This window comes from Mustela nigripes, chromosome 2 (genome assembly GCF_022355385.1).
Source record: "Mustela nigripes isolate SB6536 chromosome 2, MUSNIG.SB6536, whole genome shotgun sequence".
NCBI lineage: Eukaryota > Metazoa > Chordata > Mammalia > Carnivora > Mustelidae > Mustela > Mustela nigripes.
Window position 1 is genome coordinate 103,227,080 of NC_081558.1, and position 19,814 is coordinate 103,246,893.

The following is a 19,814-nucleotide window of genomic DNA, read 5'->3' on the forward strand; positions in this document are numbered from 1 at the left end:
TATGGTATCTGATACATGATTTGCAAATATTTTCTTCCATTTGGTGGGTTGCCTTTTCATTTTGTCGATTGTTTCCATTGCAGAAGTTTTTTGGTTTGATGTGGTCCCACTTATTTATTTTTGGTTTTGTTGCTTTTGTTCTGAGGTCTGTACTTTTATTTAAATCATTTATTTATTTATTAAAGATTTTATTTATTTATTTGACAGAGAGAGATCACAAGTAGACAGGCAGGCAGAGAGAGAGAGAGAGAGAGAGAGAGAGATACAGGGAAGCAGGCTCCCTGCTGAGCAGAGAGCCCGATGTGGGACTCAATCCCAAGACCCTGAGATCATGACCTGAGCCGAAGGCAGCAGCTTAACCCACTGAGCCACCCAGGCGCCCTGATGTCTGTACCTTTAAAGAAGTTTAGCGTGTTGGGAAAAAGAAAGAAATTTAGAATATTGGGGAATTTGACATTTCAGTTATTTAATGAAGAAGTTTGATGCTGTGGAATATTTATGTGTAGGTTAAATGTGTAACCAAAAAGAAGATTGAAGTTTAAAAATATGTTATAGACAGTATATGAGGGTGTTGAAAGGAAAACTTAAAAACAACGGGTCTGTTTTATAGTACACATAGCTGGATTTAGTTTTTCTTTTCTTACATTTGGATAAATGAAAGTCCTACTGATTTTTCATTTGAGTTATACTCTTCTTTTATTTTCTAAAAAATGTATTATTTTGCTATTTTGAATAATAAATCTTTAGAATCTTAAGCGTATGGAACTCTTGGTACCTTTTTTATTTTTTATATATATGCACATATGTGAATTATACATATATCACAGTATTATATAGAAAGTTCATTATATTCAAATTATTTTTGATAACTGAGAAGAACTTTATATTAGATTTGTTCTGGGATATTCTTTTTTGTTGATTGGTGAGCTTTTTGGATTTAATGATACCAATTTTTAGGTGATCCCTCCTCCCCCCCCACCCCGTATAGGTTCATATTACCTTTTGAGGACAGGGGATTAAGGTTGAAAAATAGAGTTTAAGGAAATGAGGAAAAAGGTAAGACTGTAAGAGAAGTGCATTCATTGGCCAAAAGTAAATTTGGTGCATACACATGTGTGTACATATGTGTGCTTGTTGGGATGGTGTGCAGGGTATATGCCATGAGTTACAGAGATACTGTTCCCTGACTCTGTAGAACCTAATCTATTAGAGGAGACCAACAAGTCACCAGACTATTACTCTGTGTGATCAGTGTTCTGTCTGGGTTTATTAAATGAGAACTTGCTTTTTGGTGTGTGATACAAGGAAACCTTGAAATATTAGTAGCGTCAACAAGATGAAATTCTTGTTTTATTTTATTTTTTATTTTATTTCTCTACATAAAGTCAAAGGCATGGTATTATGGTCACTTGGTTTGCAGGGATGCAGGCTTACATTTTTTATTCTACCTCATGGTTCAAAGTGGCTGATCAAGCTTTAGTCACCATACCCACATTCTTGCTGACAGGAAAGAGGAAAGGAGAAAGGTGCATTCTCTTTATGGATGTCTCCTGGAATTTATAGAGTCCACTTCTGTGTACATCCCAGTGTCATACTGGCTGCAGGAAAAGCTGGGAATTAAAAACTTAATGCCAGATAAGCATGTGACCTACAAGAATTTGAGTACTGTCTTGTTAAGAAAGAAGGAGAGAATGGGTTATTAGGGGGTAGCTGGCTGTCTTTACCATATAGCAGAGTTTCAAAGAGTTACAGGAACATACAGCTAGGACCTATAACCCAGACTTGGGAGGAAGGCAAGACCTTCCTAGGCTCTAGGCACTCCACACATTCTGTCAAGCATTATGTTGCACCCTCATCCTACATTAAATGTAATTTATAAACAAATGAGTTAGATTGTAGTTGAGTAGTTTAAATAACTTCATACTTTAGACATTTATTAATTTTGGTTTTACAGTTTTCCCCTCTCAGTTCTCACATAATTTTTCAGGTCCTTGAAAGGCATCTAAGCTCTGGTGCCTGTTGGAAAATATAGCCTGGTTGGAGGTGGCCAGTTCAGATATCCTTTCAGTAATTCAGTTATGAGATAACTGGATTTGGAACTAGGAACATGGCAATAGAGATAGAAACAAATAGACTTGAGGGATATTTAAGGAATAGCCAATTTGAAGGTAGAGGGACATGATGATTTGAAGTTTAAATATGTTAAATTTTGATGATAGGACATCTAAATGGGTGTATCTGGAGCCCCCCCGCCAAAATGAGGTTAAAGGAGTCAATAGCATATAATTATTAATTGTAACCACAAGAATGGGTGAATTGACTCATGGAGAGTTAATAGGTATCCCAAAATCATTTTAGTGTTTCCAAAGCTATTTTTGAAAAATGTGAGTGCTGGAATGGTATGTTTAAAGACTTTCATTTTGTAAGTTAATAGCAAAGGCCACTAGTATAGAGTAAAAAGAGAATCTGGCTTCAAACAGGGCCCTAAGAATGACATAGTTTTAAGAGGTGGTTAGGTAAGAGGATCTTCATTAAAACACAGATGAGAGAGGAGGTGGAAAACTGGGAGATGATGTTACCATGGGCCAAGGAGAGTGTTTCAAAAAGGAGAGGATAATTATCAATATAAATATTGGAAAGAAGATGCAGTAAACCAAGGACTGAGAAATACATATTGGGTTTAGCAGCAAGAAGATTATTTACCTTTGTGAGAGTGGAGGGTGTGAGTGGCAGAAGCTAAACTATAATGGGTAGATAAATACGAAATAGACCAGTGAAGAACAGGGAAGATTTTTCCAGAAGTTGTGTTATGAAGGAAAAAGAGGGCTGGAGAGGAGTATGAGTTGGAGGAAGGTTTTATTTAAGGTAATATGATTTGCACAAATATACAAGCAGATGGAAATGGGAGAAATTAAAAAGTGGAGAGAGAAGTGATGATGTCTGATATGGTAGGAGTAGAGAGGATTCCAAACACAGGGGACTAGGGCACCTGGCTGGTTATAGGTACCTGCACTAATAGAAGCATGGCCCATATTGTGCTATGCTCCAAATTCTTCCTGATATAGTCCCAGTATGTAGGAGACAAGACTGTCAGTCTTCACATCTCCTCAGTTTGTACCTTCCCCAACCCTCCACCATCTTGAGACTTTTTTTCTTTATACTTCTGCCCCAACAGAGAGAAGTGAATTTTCGCTCTTTTCTGCTGTAATAGTAGTGAGGTGGGATGTAGGAGAGGAATTTACTACCAGTCCAGCAGGCAGAAAACCAGCACTTGCATTGCAGTACTAGTGTAGAAGGTACATGCACACAAGTTTATAAATATTAGTTGAATCTTGGGGTCTGCCTTGTACCTTACTTCCATCTGAATGGATAAATAATACTTATATGCCATTCAATTAAAGGATATAAACTCATGGTATAATGGTTACTGCACTCATTCAGTATAAGAAAATCCTGAGGGCATTTTCCTAGTGCAGCATGTATGAGCATTACCCATTAAATCAATGTTACATGTCACTAAGGCACATATGCATTGGATCTTCAAGGGTAGTAGTGTAGTTGCCATCTAAATCAAATATTTATAATAGTGCTACATTTGTTTCAGGGTGTTTTCTTTTGGTTCTTTATTAATATTCAGTGATAACTAAGATTCTGTGGCCAATTGTATACCTGCAACTAATATTTTACTATGTGCTAACTATCTAGGATTTAAATAAAACCTTAAAAAAAAATTTTTTTTTTTTAAATTTATTTACTTGGGGCAGAGAGAGAGAGCACAAACAGGGGGAGAGGAGAGGGAGAAGCAGATTCCCTGCCGAGCAGGGAGCCTGATGTGGGATTTGATCCCAGGACCCTGGGATCATGACCTGAACTAAAGGAATCATGACCTGAGCCTTAACCAACTGAGCCACACAGGTGCTCCTAAAATTTTTTTTTTATTAAGGAAAAAAAAATTCTGAGGCCCAAATTATTCTCTGGTAGGGAAAAAAAACACCATCATTTGTAGTAGAGAGTAAATAAAGGACCAAATGGTATTTTTACAAAGGCTTTTTAAAATTTTGTTTTGTAAAGAATAGCAGTGAAAACATTTATTCATTTATTACTTTATCTTTCTCCTTATTCCTGTTGATATTTACATTTAAAACATTTTTTCATTTATGGGGCGCCTGGGTGGCTCAGTGGGTTAAAGCTCAGGTCATGATCCCAGGGTCCTGGGATTGAGCCCCATGTCGGGCTTTCTGCTCCACTGGGAGCCTGCTTCCTCCTCTCTCTCTGCCTGCCTCTCTGCCTACTTGTGATTTCTCTCTTTCTGTCAAATAAAATCTTAAAAAAAAATTAAAAAAATTTTTTTTCATTTATCCCACATTAATCAGATAAAATGACATGCATCATAGTCTAGAAGAGTAGATTCATATAATTTATAACCAATTGTTTTTTATTCCAGCAAAGAGTAGTTCAAGGAGCCAGGACATTTGTCATAGTATTGGGAAATCATCTTTTCTGTTGGAAAGGAATAAGAAAGAAATGAGAATCATGATTTCATAAATTTTTTGAGCTTTTATTTTTATTTATTTATTTTTTAAAAAGATTTTATTTATTTATTTGAGAGAGAGACAGTGAGAGAGAGCATGAGCGAGGAGAAGGTCAGAGGGAGAAGCAGACTCCCCGTGGAGCTGGGAGCCCGATGTGGGACTCGATCCTGGGACTCTGGGATCATGACCTGAGCCGAAAGCAGTTGTCCAACCAACTGAGCCACCCAGGCGTCCCTTTTTTGAGCTTTTAAAACAGAAGCTTAAACAATGGCAATTTTATACCCTGGCCTTATGAATGATTACTATTATTACTTTTAAAAAATTTTTATTTTATTTTATTTTTAAAAGATTTTGTTTATTTGACAGACAGAGATCACAAGTAGGCAGAGAGGCAGGCAGAGAGAGAGGAGGAAGCAGGCTCCCCACTGAGCAGAGAGCCCGATGTGGGGCTGGATCCCAGGACCCTGGGATCATGACCTGAGCTGAAGGCAGAGGCTTTAACCCACTGAGCCACCCAGGCACCCCTAAAAAATTTTATTATTTAGCTCTCTCTTAATCTGGAGAGTTGTTGTTTTTGTTTTTTGCCTTTTAGATTTGATTATAACATTAAGAAGCCAACTTGAAAACATGAAGCATTTTGAGTGATTCATTGGAAGTGTCTGTTCTGTTGAACTTAGGAGAGCTGGCCCCACACTAGTGTAGCTGCTACTTTTTGCTATTTGGGGAGAAAGTCACCAGGGTATCTTCTTTCTGCCTTTGATTCTGACTACTGAAATTGCAGGAGTCAGCAGGCAACTTATGCTAGAGTTCTCTTCCTTATTCTAGGAGATCATTTTATCACTGTTGTGCCCTTGACAAGGCCTCCTGTCATGTTTGCTTGGCACTACAACTGTTCTTAGAAATGTTTTTCCTGGAGGAGTTATAGACCTTCTTAAAAAGGATTTCATAGCAGAGGAAAAAGAACTTCCATTTTAAAGTTGTAGTCAAAATGCCTTTTTAAGTAAACTTACATTGGCTGACTTACTAAGAGTATGTTTTAAAAAATGATCATACCTTTTCTTCTTTAATTTTTAAGTTGGCTAATTTTCTCCCTTATTGCCTTTATAGCTGGATCGACTGGTTGTGGATGCAGCAAAGGAGAAAAGAGAGATGGAGCAAAAACATTCTACCATTCAACAAAAGGTACTTGACAGGAAAAGTTAAAGGAGAGTAATTCCCATTTTATAGAACTGTTCAATTACTGGTTTTAGCAAGATACTATTGTGTTGGAACAAATCCTTTAAGTTGCTGTAGTAATTGAACTTGGTAGATAAATTCCTCCTTTTTTTGTGAAAAGTAAAATATTTTTTAGATGATCAGACAGTATTTGAAAGCCATTTTTTTTTTTTTTTTGTTAAGATTTATTTATTTATTTGACAGAGATCACAAGTAGGCAGAGAGGCAGGCAGAGAGAGGGGGGCGGGAGGCAGGCTCCATGCTGAGCAGAGAGCCCAATGCAGGGCTCAATCCCAGGACCCTGAGATCAGGACCTGAGCTGAAGGCAGAGGCTTTAACCCACTGAGCCACCCAGGCGCCCGAAAGCCATGTTTTTGAACCACTTTGCAAAAACATTAATCTCGAAAGATTTTTTACAAAAAGATTATTTATTATTTATTTGAGAGAGAGGGGGAGAGAAAGAGCATGAGCAGAGGGCAGGAACAGAGAGAGAGGGAGAAGCAGACTCCCTACTGAGCAGGGCTCCATCCCAGGACTACAAGATTATGACCTGAGCCACACAGGCACCCCAATCTCATAGGATCTTAGCTAATTTAAAAATGGCCCTTAGACTCTAAACTGCTATTTAAAGTTTCAGTTAGGATATCACCAAACCCTCTAAAGCCTTTGAGTAAGAGGGGTAGGGTTTGGGTTGGGGGCGGGCAAGCAGAGGGAGTGGTGGAGAACATCTTTGCATCAATGTGGTTGTGTAGTATAGTGGACTTAACAGCTATAGGTACTCTAAGGCAGCCCTTGACTTCTCTCATGTGATAATGTCATTTTACGTGCATTTCTTGTTAATTTGCCTGAGCTTAGGTAAACAATTTGAAAAATGTATTTTTAAAATGAAAATTTAATCTGACACATTTTTATTTTTGTGTGTGAAGAGCTTTGAATACAACTAACGTGGAACTCAACCTAATAATATTTTGTCTTACATATTTAGTGATATTTTTGTGTGATAATCTGAAAATAAAAGGAGATAATTTGAGGTTGAATCTAATAAAAGTATGTGACAAGATGCCTTCTGTACTTACCTGGCAGGGGAAGAGATATCATGATCACAAAAGTGGTTTTCCCAGGGTGAGGCTTATCCATTGACTCCAAATGTGCTGACTCTTAGAATTTCCCCAAATGTGGGAAACTTGACTGCATAATGGGTAATAGTGGGGCACCTTATTCATGTGTTCCCCTAAAAAAAAAAAAAGATGCCTTCTAGCATTGCATTAAGAAATCTGTTCCTGTGGTATTGACTGGTCAGATCAACTTTCGTTATGGTTTTTAAAGAATTTAAAATACTGGTGAACTAGCCTGGCATAAAAGAAAAAAATTCAAGTGAAGTCAGTAATACAAGTAAGGAAAATTTTATTGGTGGTGGGCTATTAATATTCAAAGAGAAACATTATTTATTAAGGGAAAGATTTTCTACTGGATCATCTTTAATTTAGTTATTTCCAGTTATAGTTAGGTAAGACTAACTCCCTGTTTTGTTTTGTTTAAAGTTAAAGTTAGACTCATTTTTGGTTGGGTAACTCATGTTAATGACATTACCATGGAAAGATTGTTAAAAATTGGGACCAATCATTTCTAATTAAAATGAGAGATGGTGGTATTTTTAGAAACTTGTGACTGTTTGCTTAAAATGAATTAATGAATATTAAGTATCTTTTAATGTCTTTCCCTGTTGTATATACAGCTCAGTGTTTTACTGAAGATCCAAAAGTAGTAGATTATGAAATCTAAGATTAACTTACTTGATTTTAAATAATAGTCAGTTACTGCTGTATAGAAAGTAATGCTATTTTTGCTTTTTTTTTTTGCCCTTAAATGCTGAAACAAGGCTGCATTACAGGTAAAAAAAAAAAAAAAAAAAAAAAAGGGAAAAAAAAAAGAAAAAATGTTTTGGTCACATAAAAATTAAGGGAAAGTATGTCTAATGTACCTAATGTAATTATTTACATTTTTCATGAATTGAAATTGATCAACTAAAGAACAATGATGCTATGCACACTCATGTACATGCCTTTTGGATATGTGTATATATTTTTGGTAGATTTATATCTAAGAGTAAAACTGCTGGTTCAGAAGGTATATATATGTTCAGTATTAATAGATAATGCTAAATTACATTTCAGAATGCTATTACCATTCCTGATAGAAAGCACTGTGTATGAGTTCTCAGTGTTCCTTGCCACCTGATGGTATTGTGAGAGTTTTTAAATTTTGCTAACTTTGGTGGGTAGATACTGATATCTCTTTGTGGTTTTAATTTATGCTTTAGTTACTAATGAGCTCAAGTACCTTTCCTTCTGCCTTTTGGTCATTTGGATATCCTGTTTGTCAAATGTCTGTTAGTTTTTCTTCCATTTTTCCATCAGGTTGCCTAACTGTTGATAAGATTCTTCATATCATCTGGATATAAGCCCTTTTGGGGGATATATATGTTTTTAATTTTCATGTAGTTTTTTTTTTAAAGATTTTATTTATTTATTTGACAGATAGAGATCACAAGTAGGCAGAGAGGCAGGCAGAGAGCCTGATGTGCAGCCTGAGTTCAGGACCCAGGACCCTGAGATCAGGACCTGAGCTGAAGGCAGAGGCTCTAACCCGCTGAGCCACCCAGGCACCCCTTTTTGGATGTTTTTTGTACAAACTCATAACATCCGCAAATAATAGTTTCTTCCTTTCTGATTCCAATTCTTTCCTTACTTCTTATTTATTTTGTTGGCTAAGACTTCTTCTTCTTCTTCTTCTTTTTTTAAAAAGATTTTATTTATTTGACGGAGAGATAGCACAAGTAGGCAGAGCAGCAGGGAGAGGGAGAAGCAGGCTCTCTGCTGAGTAGGGAGACTGATGCGGGGCTCGAAACATGACCTGAGCCAAAGGCAGCTGCTTAACTGACTGAGCCACCCAGGTGCCCCTAGGACTTCTAACATAATCTTGAAGTGATAATGGTCGTTCTTGTCTTGGTTAAAATTTCAGAAGGGAAAGCTTCTGTTAAATTCTCTTTATTGGCTATCTTAGTCTTGCATTCTTGTCTTGGTTACAATTTCAGAAGGGAAAGCTTCTGTTAAATTCTCTTTATTGGCTATCTTTGTCTTGCCTTCTTTTCCCTGGGCCTCCCACGAAAAAGCTTCAAATTCTGATGAGGGCAATGCCCTTAAGGTGAAATCTGGCTTCCTTCATCTGCTTACCTGTTCAAGCCTCCTACTTTCACTTAATCTTTGGCCTTTGAGTATTCCTTCCTGATTTGTCAGCTATCAATATATTTAAATTATAATATATATTTTAGGCATTGTTACTATTTTCATTATAAAATCACATAATCTGTCACATTTTAAATACTATATTAATTGATACTAACAATAAATTAAAGACTTAATCTATTTCAGGAAATGTAGTTGAAAATTAGAAAAATACTTAAAAATGTACTGTACTTCAAGGAGGTTATATTTTAATGTTTTAAGTAGAATCAGAGTAATTAAAAAACTTCCAGTGTTATAAATGAAACCTTTAGAATTTTATACTCAGTTAAATCAATTGGTTACATAATCCTGTGTGCATAATTAAATAAATTACAGCTTCAAATAAATTTTAATTGAGGGAATTAAAGTGTTTCTGATTTGTTTTTTAAAGAAAAAGCAGGATAAAGTGTAGCAATTTGTTTATAAATTCTGTTTCATTTGATTATTTTGGATTAGCATGTTTTTTATGGTTAAATTTTGAGAGCTGTCGGCCGAGTTGTTGTTTTTAATAAATTTTGTTTTTCTGAATTTATTCTGTTTCCATATTCCATCTTTGTAGACTCTTAGATTTGGAAGGCCCCTAGGTGGATTCTCACTCTGCCTCCCCTCTAGGGGAGGACCCTCACATCCCAGCATTCTTGGCAGATGGTCATGTAGCTTCTGCCAAAATCTTTCTCAAGACAGAGTTTGCTGTTCTCTAAAAGGATAATATTCTAACTTTGATTATTGGCCCAGAAGTAATTTTGAAAGTTCTGAGACTGATTTTTAGAGTTTTAAAATTGGAAATAGCCGTAGTTTTTCAGTTTGTACAAATTATTTTGTAAGTTCATCAATAAATATTTTATTTTTTATTTTTTAAATTTATTTGAGAGAGAGGCAGCATGAGAGAGAGTATGACTTGGCGGGGAGGCCCAGAGGGAGGGGAAGAAGCAGAAGCAGACTCCCTGTTGAGCTGGGAGCCCAATGTGGGCTCTATCCCAGGACCCTGGGATCCTGACCTGAGCTGAAGGCAGAAGCTTAACCAACTGAGTTATCAGGTGCCCCAAGATTTTATATTTTTTTAAAATTTTAAAAATTATTTGTATTATTATTTTTAAAAAGATTTTATTTATTTGACAGAGAGAAAGAGAGACCCCAAGTAGGCAGAGAAGCAAGCAGAAGAGGAGGGGGAAGCAGGCTCCCTGCTGAGCAGAGAGCCCAATGTGGGCTCGATCCCAGGATCCTGGGATCATGACCTGAGCAGAAGGCAGAGGCTTAACCCACTGAGCCACCCAGGCGCCCCAGATTTTTTATTTTTAAATGATCTCTACACCCAACATGGGACTCTACCTCACTACCTTGAGATCAAGAGTTGCATGTTCTACCAACTTACAAAACTACCATAATAGTAATATACTCAGAGAATAGTAGTAGATTTAAGTAATCCTAATTTAAATATATCTATATTCCTTTTTTGTTAGCACACACATCATAATATAATATTAGGGTGAAATGGAAACATTTTAAACATAACATGCATAGTATTTATTTGCTCCTTTTGTCTATTTGTATACATAATATTTTGTGCCTTTAATCACTGTGCATATAACATATTGTTTTCTCTTTCAGAATATATTCTATGTAATCATCTGTGCTTTAATATTGTCATTATAATAATTATTGTATAACAAGACATTGAATTGAAACACCTTAATATGTTGAAGCATTCTTCTATTATCTAACATTTAGGTCTTCTCTTTTCTTATGAATATTGTTAATATAGCTGTTTTAATGCAAAGCTTTTCTGTTTAATACAAAGCTTTTTCTGTCTTGAGCTGTTTCCCTACAATAAATTTTTTGTGTAGGGGACTTAATCAAATCATATGAACTTTTTTATTTTGTTTAGGATTTCTCCAGTGATGATTCTAAGTTAGAATATAATGTAGATGCTGCAAATGGCATTGTTATGGAAGGATATCTGTTCAAACGAGCCAGCAATGCCTTCAAAACTTGGAACAGGTAATATATTTCAAATACTAGTCTTGATTTTGCCATGTTGTTTCTGACCTTCGCTGTGATTTGACAGCTCTTTCATAATTCTTTAAATTCACAGTCCATAATAATTTTCTTGAACTCAGTCCATTGATAGCACTAATTCTAAAGGGTAAAATTAAGCAAAATATAAACCAGGAGGCAAGATTTTTTTTTTTACCCCCTTTGGGTTCCTTCTCTGTGTGATGTTTATGTACATTTTAATTTAGTGTTTGCTTATGATCTTTTAAGCTAGGTGATTGTGGTCTTTTGATCTTTGCAATAACTTTAACCAGGACTTTTAGGAAATGAGATTATTTTTATATGTGGAGTGTCTGTAGCAGTTGGTGCTCCTTTATTCTAAACTTGATGGCTACCAAAAATGTTGCTTTTTGTTGTTGTTAATCTAATTTTTACAAAGTATTAATCATATAAATGTCTTTTTATATAAACATAAAAAGTATTTTATTATGCTTTTCTGTGTATTAATACAATAAAGTAAAATAATTTCAGACATTACAGTATAAAAAAAGATTGCGTTGGATCAGGATCATCTTTCCAAATAGTAGTTATTAGTCTTTTATTTAAGGATGCCTCTGTTTTTGCAGAAACAACAACAACAACAACAACAAAGTAGCTAGAATAATTTTGTAATAATTGAGAGTAACATTGGGTTCTGGTGAATTGATTTACATTATTGGTTGAATGTATATGTTTCATTTGCTTCTTGAACAAGACATGAATTCACTTAATGATAGAGAAGATTGTTGTTTTTTTTAAAATGGACATTAGCAAAATAAATAGAATTTTCTTGGTAAATTTAATTTAGTATGTTTTTGTTAATTTAAATGGAAACTGTATGCTTGAATATTTAATGTATTAAAGTGGATTCCTAGTGCACTTATTTTGATTTCTTGGTCATGAGATTATATGGAACATTCACTGGTGTTTTCAAATGTCAGTGATTTATTGAGCATTTCCCTAGTATTTGATATTGCCAGATACTTAAGTCTATGAGGTGTTTTTTATTTGATATAATTTTTCTTTACATGAGGATGAATATAAATAGAAAGTGATTATATTTGATATTAAACCTCTTTGAGTTATGTAGAACTTATGAAATAATGAAGGAATACAGAAGGATCAATTAAGGTGGTCTGGGTAGAGTAGTGTTTTTTACCATTGTAAAATGAAAATGAAAAATTAAAATTCTGTTTTCTAAGCTGTTTAAATTAAGACAGTTTTAACTTTTTCCTGGCAAATTTCCACGGCCAGAATAGGAAATTAAAATAAAACAATAGTGTGTCACTTTTTATAATAAATAAAGATTTGTCAACCAGTACAGTTTCATGAGGTAATGTTAGAATTGAATTTTAACCTTCAGATTTCAAAACAACCTACTTAAAGTTTAACACAGTGAAAATACAGTAAATCCATAGAAACTATACCATTATGTTAAGAAGAAATGAAAGATCTTCCCTGGACTACTCCAATGAGAAATGATCTCAGACTTCAAAATGAAGCACAGTAAGTGTTAGTGGAAAATTGCATTGCCATTTAGGGCAATAGGAGAAAATTAATTCTGATTTAAACATGGACCTTTTGTTTTTTATTACTTGTTTCATGAATTCTATTAATTGGCATAGATAATAAAATGTAACTAAAAGCAAGTAGGGAATAACTATTAAATTCTCAGTTGTAGATATGTTACCTTCCTTTTTTTTTTTTTTTTTTAAGATTTTATTTATTTGTTTGACAGAGAGAAAGAGCACGCACAAGCCCGGGGAGCAGCAAAGGGAGGGAGAGAAGCAGACTCCCCGCTGAGCAGGGAGCCCTATGTGGGGCTCCATCCCAGGACCCTGGGATCATGACTTGAGCTGAAGGCAGATGCTTAACAACTGAGCCACCCAGGCGCCTCTCTTACCTTCCATTTGTAAAGTGGAAAGACAGTGCCTTTGGAAATGAGCCTGCTTTTTAAAGGAGATGCCAACTAATTGTAGTGGATGACAGTTACTCATTAGAATCATGGATCATATTTCAACACCCTGATTTTTAGTAAAGTAATGAAGGTGCAGAGAGATGGTTGCTCTTTGAAGGTCACACAGCTGGTCTGTGACAATACCGAGGCCTAGAACCTGTCTTTTTTTTTTTTTAACTTGCTATGGAAATTCCATGTAAATTTTTGCTTTGATAAAGCAGAATATGTCAAATATTTAAAAAAAACTTAAGAACTATTAAAAAAATAGTTCTCCTAGACTATTTACATTATTAGGAAGATTATGAACAGATTTTTTCATTTTCATATGCCTTTAAAAAGAATGTTTCATGAAAATACCAGTAAAAAGCAGACTTTTAAGGAATATAGTATATAAACATTGTATAGTAGTCTTTTCACAGAAAACAAAAGTCAAAAGCTTATAACAAAAGTTTTAGATATTTTCTAGGTTATAGGTCTGTAATGGTGAAAGGGAGAAGAAAAATCTGTTAAATGTTATTTAGAATTTTTTTCTGCTTTTCAACTTAAAACTTCAGAATTAACCTAAAATTCTTATGTGAAGTTTATAAAAAATCTAATCTCAGGAAATACTTGCAAATACCTTCCCTTTACCTATATATGACTGTAGAATCTGCCCTTCTTCTCTAATTAGTTTTCTATCCAGCTTGATTTCATATATATGATTAGACTTCAAATAAAAGATATATTTGTGGTATTTGTACCTCACCTTTAAAAATCTAGGATCCCAACTCTGCAAGCATAAAGATTTTTCTGCCTACTCTTTAAGTATCTTCTTTAGATTGTCTGTAGATTAGTTTTAGGGAACACTTTTTGTTGTCACTATAAGGTACTAATCCTATGATGACAAATTCGCCATTATCTATAGTTTGATGGAATGGTGGCATGTAATATTTTCAAAGCCAACATTTATTTATTTGTTTGTTTTTATTTCATTTCCAATTAACATAGATCATAATACTAGTTTCAGGTATAGAATTTAGTGATCCAGCACTTAAAAGTGCTGGGCTCACCACAAGTGCCCTCCTTAATCCCCATCACCCGTTTAAACCAACTTTTAGAAAAGACTTACTTCCTGAGAGAAATGTGATTTTTTTTTTTTAAAGATTTTATTTATTTATTTGACAGACCGAGATCACAAGTAGGCAGAGAAGAGGCAGGCAGAGAGAGGGGAGGAAGCAGGTTCCCTGCTGAGCAGAGAGCCCAAGTTGGGGCTCAATCCCAGGACCCTGAGATCCTGACCTGAGCCGAAGGCAGAGGCTTTAACCCACTGAGCCACCCAGGCGCCCCAGAAATGTGAATTTGATTAGGAATTCCCAGGTAGTTTAAAAACCTGTCCCTGGGCTTCATAAAATCTAAGCATCATTCTCTAATTTGAATTTTAACAAAAGAGATCATATTTTGTGTGATGTGATTGAAAGAATGTAAGGAGTGAGACACTTTATGTTTTATGTGAATTGTTGAATTTGTCTCTTGGTTTCAGATTTCTAGTTTGTAGTGTCTCAGGATTTTTATATGTCTATAATACATGTTTTTCTGAAAACACATGAGATCTACCAAAATTATCTTTCCATATCAGGCCATTTTCTCAATGTGGCAACTTCACCTCAGGCTCAAATCAAGGCCAGATGGGTTATTCATACATATATATATATATATATATATATATATATATATATATATATATATTTGTACCTATATACATATATATGAATGAATAAGGAAAATAATTAAGTGCTTAGATTATTTAGTAGTAAACTGGTTAAATGAATAAATAAGCTGAATTATTACATGCTATAGTCAGATTGTGTTGAAGTAGAAAATATAACTAAAAGCCTAAAATGTATTGTACAGTTTCTTAAAGTATTATATATGCTGCTAGCTCAGATACAAATTTTGTTTTTATTGGCTTTTTGTTTTAAAATAAGTGTATGATAGATTAAAAGATATTCTGCTTATGTGTGGCCTTTGTCTGCTGTCATGATGAAAAGGGGGAGAGCAGGTAGGAGGTAGGTTTATTTGCCTAATAATATTTTATAATCTTTGAAATTCTTAATTAGTGATCCTACTTTCCTTATGAAGAGTTTCATTTGTTTCAGCTTTATGAAGATATATCTATAGTGATTATTGCCCTTAATTTTTTAGGAGCAACTTACTAAAATGAGAAGTACTTTATTTTATAGCTATTACCACAGAGGGAGAAAATAATAGTAGAGGTATGCCCAAGTGTGCCAAGTCCTACCAGAACTTTTTATAGCATAATAATTGAAGAACATTTTTGAATATTTCTAAAATATTAGCATTTCAGATTCCTAAGAGTTAGAGTTGTGTAAATGCATACATGTATATATTTGAGAGCAAAATACAACAGATAATTTTGACTCTTTTGTTAGGTTTGAGCTTAAGCTTGTTTCTTTAATTCTTGCTTTATTTTCATATCATGCTAGTCCTTTGCTTATTTTGCACATTTGCGTTTTCATTCTTTTACCACCTTTCCTTTATGTTTTAATCCTGCCCCATTTTTTCACATGACAGGAAAAAGCCCGATCATATCAGGTACCAAATGGCTTCCTTCCCCTCATTTCTGCCTTACTCCAGTTTCCTCTTTGGCACGAGAAAGCTCATAATTAACCTGCATTTCATTTGGATTACTTGCAATGGATATAATGTCTCATGTTTTAAACTGGAAAGAAAATATACATATTTCATTTGAAGAATGGAATTATCTTTTCATTGCCAATTGCCTCAATATGTTTTAATTGATATATTTTAATATATCAATTTTAATTGATATATTTTAATTTGATACATTTATTGTAACTCAAAGATATAGATGAGTAAGTAATATGAATGCCTTTGTATCTTTTTTATTTTTTTGAGGAAAATAAGCCAGTTAAACACTTTTCAAAATTTTAAACAGTAACTAGGAATTAGCGCCTTTGCTAATAATCATGTTAGTTTTATTGAAAATACAAATTATCATTTCCTAGAGGTTTTTTAAAAAATATTTTGGTCTTTTTTTCTTGGGACAAATTTAATTGAATTTGAAAGATAGTAGTATACATGCTGAAGCTTTTAATTTTGTTAAATGTTCACCTACTTGGCACATATATGAATTTCATTTTTATAGCTTTAGTGACAAATCTAAGATTTAGAAGTTTGACTTTTACATTTTATTTTTGGTTTCAAGTGCCGTTCTAGGACTAATGATTAAACATGAAAAAAGACACTTGATTTATTTTTTTAATACATTTTTTCCTTTACTCCCACCATGTTTTGTTATCCTGAAGCTCTCATAGGTATTTAAATATCAATAATATCTAACTGTTTATGAATTTAGTATTTTGGCCTAAAATCTTTATTGAGTTATTTCACTTTGGGATAGATATAAAGTGGTGTATTATTTTTCTTAATGAACCAAGAAATTTTGCTGTTTAAAAAACAGTCTTTTTATATTTTGGCTTTGTGGTCAGTTTCTGTAGGATATAGTGTAGTAATCAGCTCAGTGCTTTCTAAAATTGGTCTTTTTGATTATTTAATTATCTTAAAAAATGTTTTTTAAAGTTCACTTAAGTAATCTCTACACCTAACGTGGGAGTTGAATTCATGACCTCAAGATAGATAGCTGCACACTCCTCCTTTGGCTCCCCTTCTGAGCCAGCCAGGTGCCCTTACTGTTTTTTAAAGTAACTCCAAAATACAGGTAGTGTGAGCGTGAAATAAGTAACTTATCCTATACATTATAGGCTATGAACCATCTCATTTTTTCCTTTTATTAGAAATGTTAATAATAGCTAGTATTATCCCATAGGAGCAGTTTAAAAAATTACATTCCATCTTACTCATCCAATTAAAGTTTTGATCAATGTAAATGAGTGTAGTTGACTCTTTTTTCTTTATTTTAATGGCAGAGGAGGGGAGACAGTGTCATATAATACATAGATTTTAATAATTGAAAAATTTTTTTCTGTGTAGGATTTATTATGATTTTCTTCCTTAAGAAATGTCAAAATTAAGATGAATTTATAGTGTCTTCCCTGAGTGTACAAAAAAGTGATGATGTGAGAGAGTCACCCAGAAGCAGATAGATGGTAGGGAAACCTGGGTTTCAGAAATGTATTGGGATTCAGAAACGTATACGATCTATAAAGTTAATAATCAGAGGAAATGCTCTCTGACCAAAAAAAAAAAAAAAAAAAAAAATTTTAATGTGGTGTTTTTAAAATTATTTTTCGAGGTTATTATCCTAAGATGCAGCAATTCAATAGAAATTTATTTTTTAAAGATATCAGAAGCACGAAAAGTTTACACGGTTATGTGGGTGGGTGCTTTCTATTGTGCAATAAAACTATAGTTTTTCATAGAATTATGTATGATTACTATACTGTAAAACATAAGAGCTGTTATTAGTATAGTTCACTCTACTTCAAATGATTTAAAAAAACCATTTTGATCAATATCAGAGATTGTTTCCATTGCATGTCATCCCATGTGGCAGGGCTGCACCATTTTGTTTGTTTATAGGTGTTTCCTTTAACATTTCTAACCAACTATGTGTACCAAAGCAAAGAAACCGAGAAGTTCTTCCTTTTCTAGCCTTCCTCTTGATGATTTGTATTAGAGGCAAGTCACTTGGTTTTATCTAGATGCTTATTTAACAGATCTCTATTTTAATGGTAAAGGTGATACCGTTTGAAGTAGCAAGAAAACCTAACAGTCTGTCTAGTTTAAAACAGAAAAGCATCTAATAATTTTCATAGCTTTGGAGAATTAACTTAATTTTTTAAAATAGAAATCTAAGTATGTCTAAATACATTTTCTAGTGCTTTGTATTAGTCAATGAAAAGGTAGAATCTCTATCTGCTAATAGATTAATAACTAATGTTTACAATAGAAATCATCTCACGTGAAACTAATTTTAAAATAATGACTGAAATAGTTTGACCTTTCATGCTTGATGAGAATTTTTGCTTCTTTTTATGAATGGCTTTTGGCTGTTAATTTTTTTTTTTGTAAGTCTTTAGCTTCTTTTACTGTTTTAATAAATAAGAATTAGTAAATATGCCATACATAGGTTAGCTTTTTCTTCTAAAACAGATTGCAAGTAAATTGTTTGCCTAGTAACTTATAAGAACAAGCAGAACAATATAAATAGGTGAATCATTTTTAGTAATAACTTTTATTCTGCTTATAAGTATTTTATATTAAAGTGAAGTCAAGTGAATTGGCGATTATCTCTTACTTGATATCAGTTCTAAAATGATTTAATTTCCTGTTTTGCTTAACAAATCAAACACTTGCTGAATTAGCTGTGCAAAGGTTATAGACAAAGCACCATTTAGTTCAGTGTTTTGCTGTATACAAATGGATCGTCTTTTAAAACATAAGTTTATTTCTACTTGATAATTGAAGCAATTATTTTGGGGGAAAGATTTTTAGTTATTTTTGAGTAACCTCAAAAAAACTAATTTTTACTTTTTTACAATTATTTGGTGATAGTATAAAGGATAACAGCTGTTGTTAGGATATAAATTTCTGATGGAAAATGAATCAAAATACAGTAACTTTATTTTCCTAGTCTGTCGTTTTAAAACTGTTTAAAATTATTGTTTACTTTCAGTAGTTATCTCATTGACATTAGTCCATATAAAATGAAACAAAACAGTGCACTTCTCAAAACATAATTTTTATGAACTGATTTTCTAGTGCTTTCCCAAATATTTCATTTCTAACAACTGACCTAAATTATGTCTATGAGAACTTAATCTGTTTTTATTTATTTAGACGCTGGTTTTCAATACAGAACAATCAGTTGGTTTACCAGAAAAAGTTTAAGGTAGGTATTTTGTTAATTAAATGAAAACCCAGTGAGTCCCCCATTTCAGTTCTCTGTTCATCTTGATAAAGCACTGAAGTTTTTAAATGCTTGTGTATGCAACATTATTTTATTAATTTTATGTTTAGTCATGTATAAGAGGACTCAAAAGTGGAAAGTATTAACCTTTGATTCTTAAAATAAGCAGAGTGATTTTGAATTCTGAATTCTTAACTCCTGGTTTTAAGACAGGTGTTTCTGTGTCCCAGGATTATTACTTTCATTTCTTTATTTCTTTGGCTAGTGTGTGACAGGAACAATACTGCCATTGAACAGTATTTTTTTTTTGTTTGTTTTTTTTCGACAGTATATTTTGAGACTGAAGGAAAGGGTGCCTTTTGAGAAACATAACATTAGGGCAAAGGTGATAAATATGGAAATGTGAAATACGACAGTAAAATTTAAGCTTGAAGTAATTTAAATAGAAACCTCTAAATTTGTTAATGCTGTTTTTATACATCTCTTTTCCTGAACCTTTTTTTAAGGTTGAGGAATTTTTATTTATCGGAAAGACGTACCACAATTACATGGCACCTGAGAATGTTAAAAATAATTAGGGGAAAAAAACTCTTAGTTAATAGGTGATTTTTACCTAGTTAGTCTTTGTGAATGACGTAGTCAACTGTACATTTATTTATTTTTAAAAGATTTTATTTGAGAGAGAGACAAAGATAGTGACAGAGATAGTAAGAGAAAGCAGGAGTAGGAGGAAAGAGAGAAGCAGGGGCTTCGCTGAACCTGATCAGGATCTCAGTCAAGCTGAAAACAGATGCTTAACCCACTGAGCCACCCAGGCGCCCCTCAGCTGTCCATTTCAAATGCTCACTTTGCTCTTGAGATAAATCTGAAGTTTTATTTGCTTGTTTCTGTGCTAACAGGCTTAT

At 33.7% G+C, this 19,814-nt stretch overlaps 1 protein-coding gene and 1 non-coding gene across 5 annotated transcripts in view; both read left to right on the forward strand.

The window, feature by feature from the left end:
• Positions 1 to 19,814, forward strand: part of ACAP2 (ArfGAP with coiled-coil, ankyrin repeat and PH domains 2) — a 147,646-nt gene that overhangs the window by 95,744 nt on the left and 32,088 nt on the right. For 2 of the 4 annotated variants that reach the window (XM_059391248.1, XM_059391250.1), the window contains exons 9-12: positions 5,640 to 5,714; positions 10,917 to 11,029; positions 15,591 to 15,611; positions 18,840 to 18,891. In XM_059391248.1, coding sequence (XP_059247231.1) covers positions 5,640 to 5,714; positions 10,917 to 11,029; positions 15,591 to 15,611; positions 18,840 to 18,891 — 261 coding nt within the window. The remainder of the gene's footprint in view (positions 1 to 5,639; positions 5,715 to 10,916; positions 11,030 to 15,590; positions 15,612 to 18,839; positions 18,892 to 19,814) is intronic. The other 2 variants (XM_059391249.1, XM_059391251.1) reach the window with 1 other exon arrangement.
• LOC132012778 (U1 spliceosomal RNA) lies at positions 6,816 to 6,981 on the forward strand. Its single transcript, XR_009402755.1, has one exon. It is a non-coding gene; the product is annotated as a U1 spliceosomal RNA (small nuclear RNA).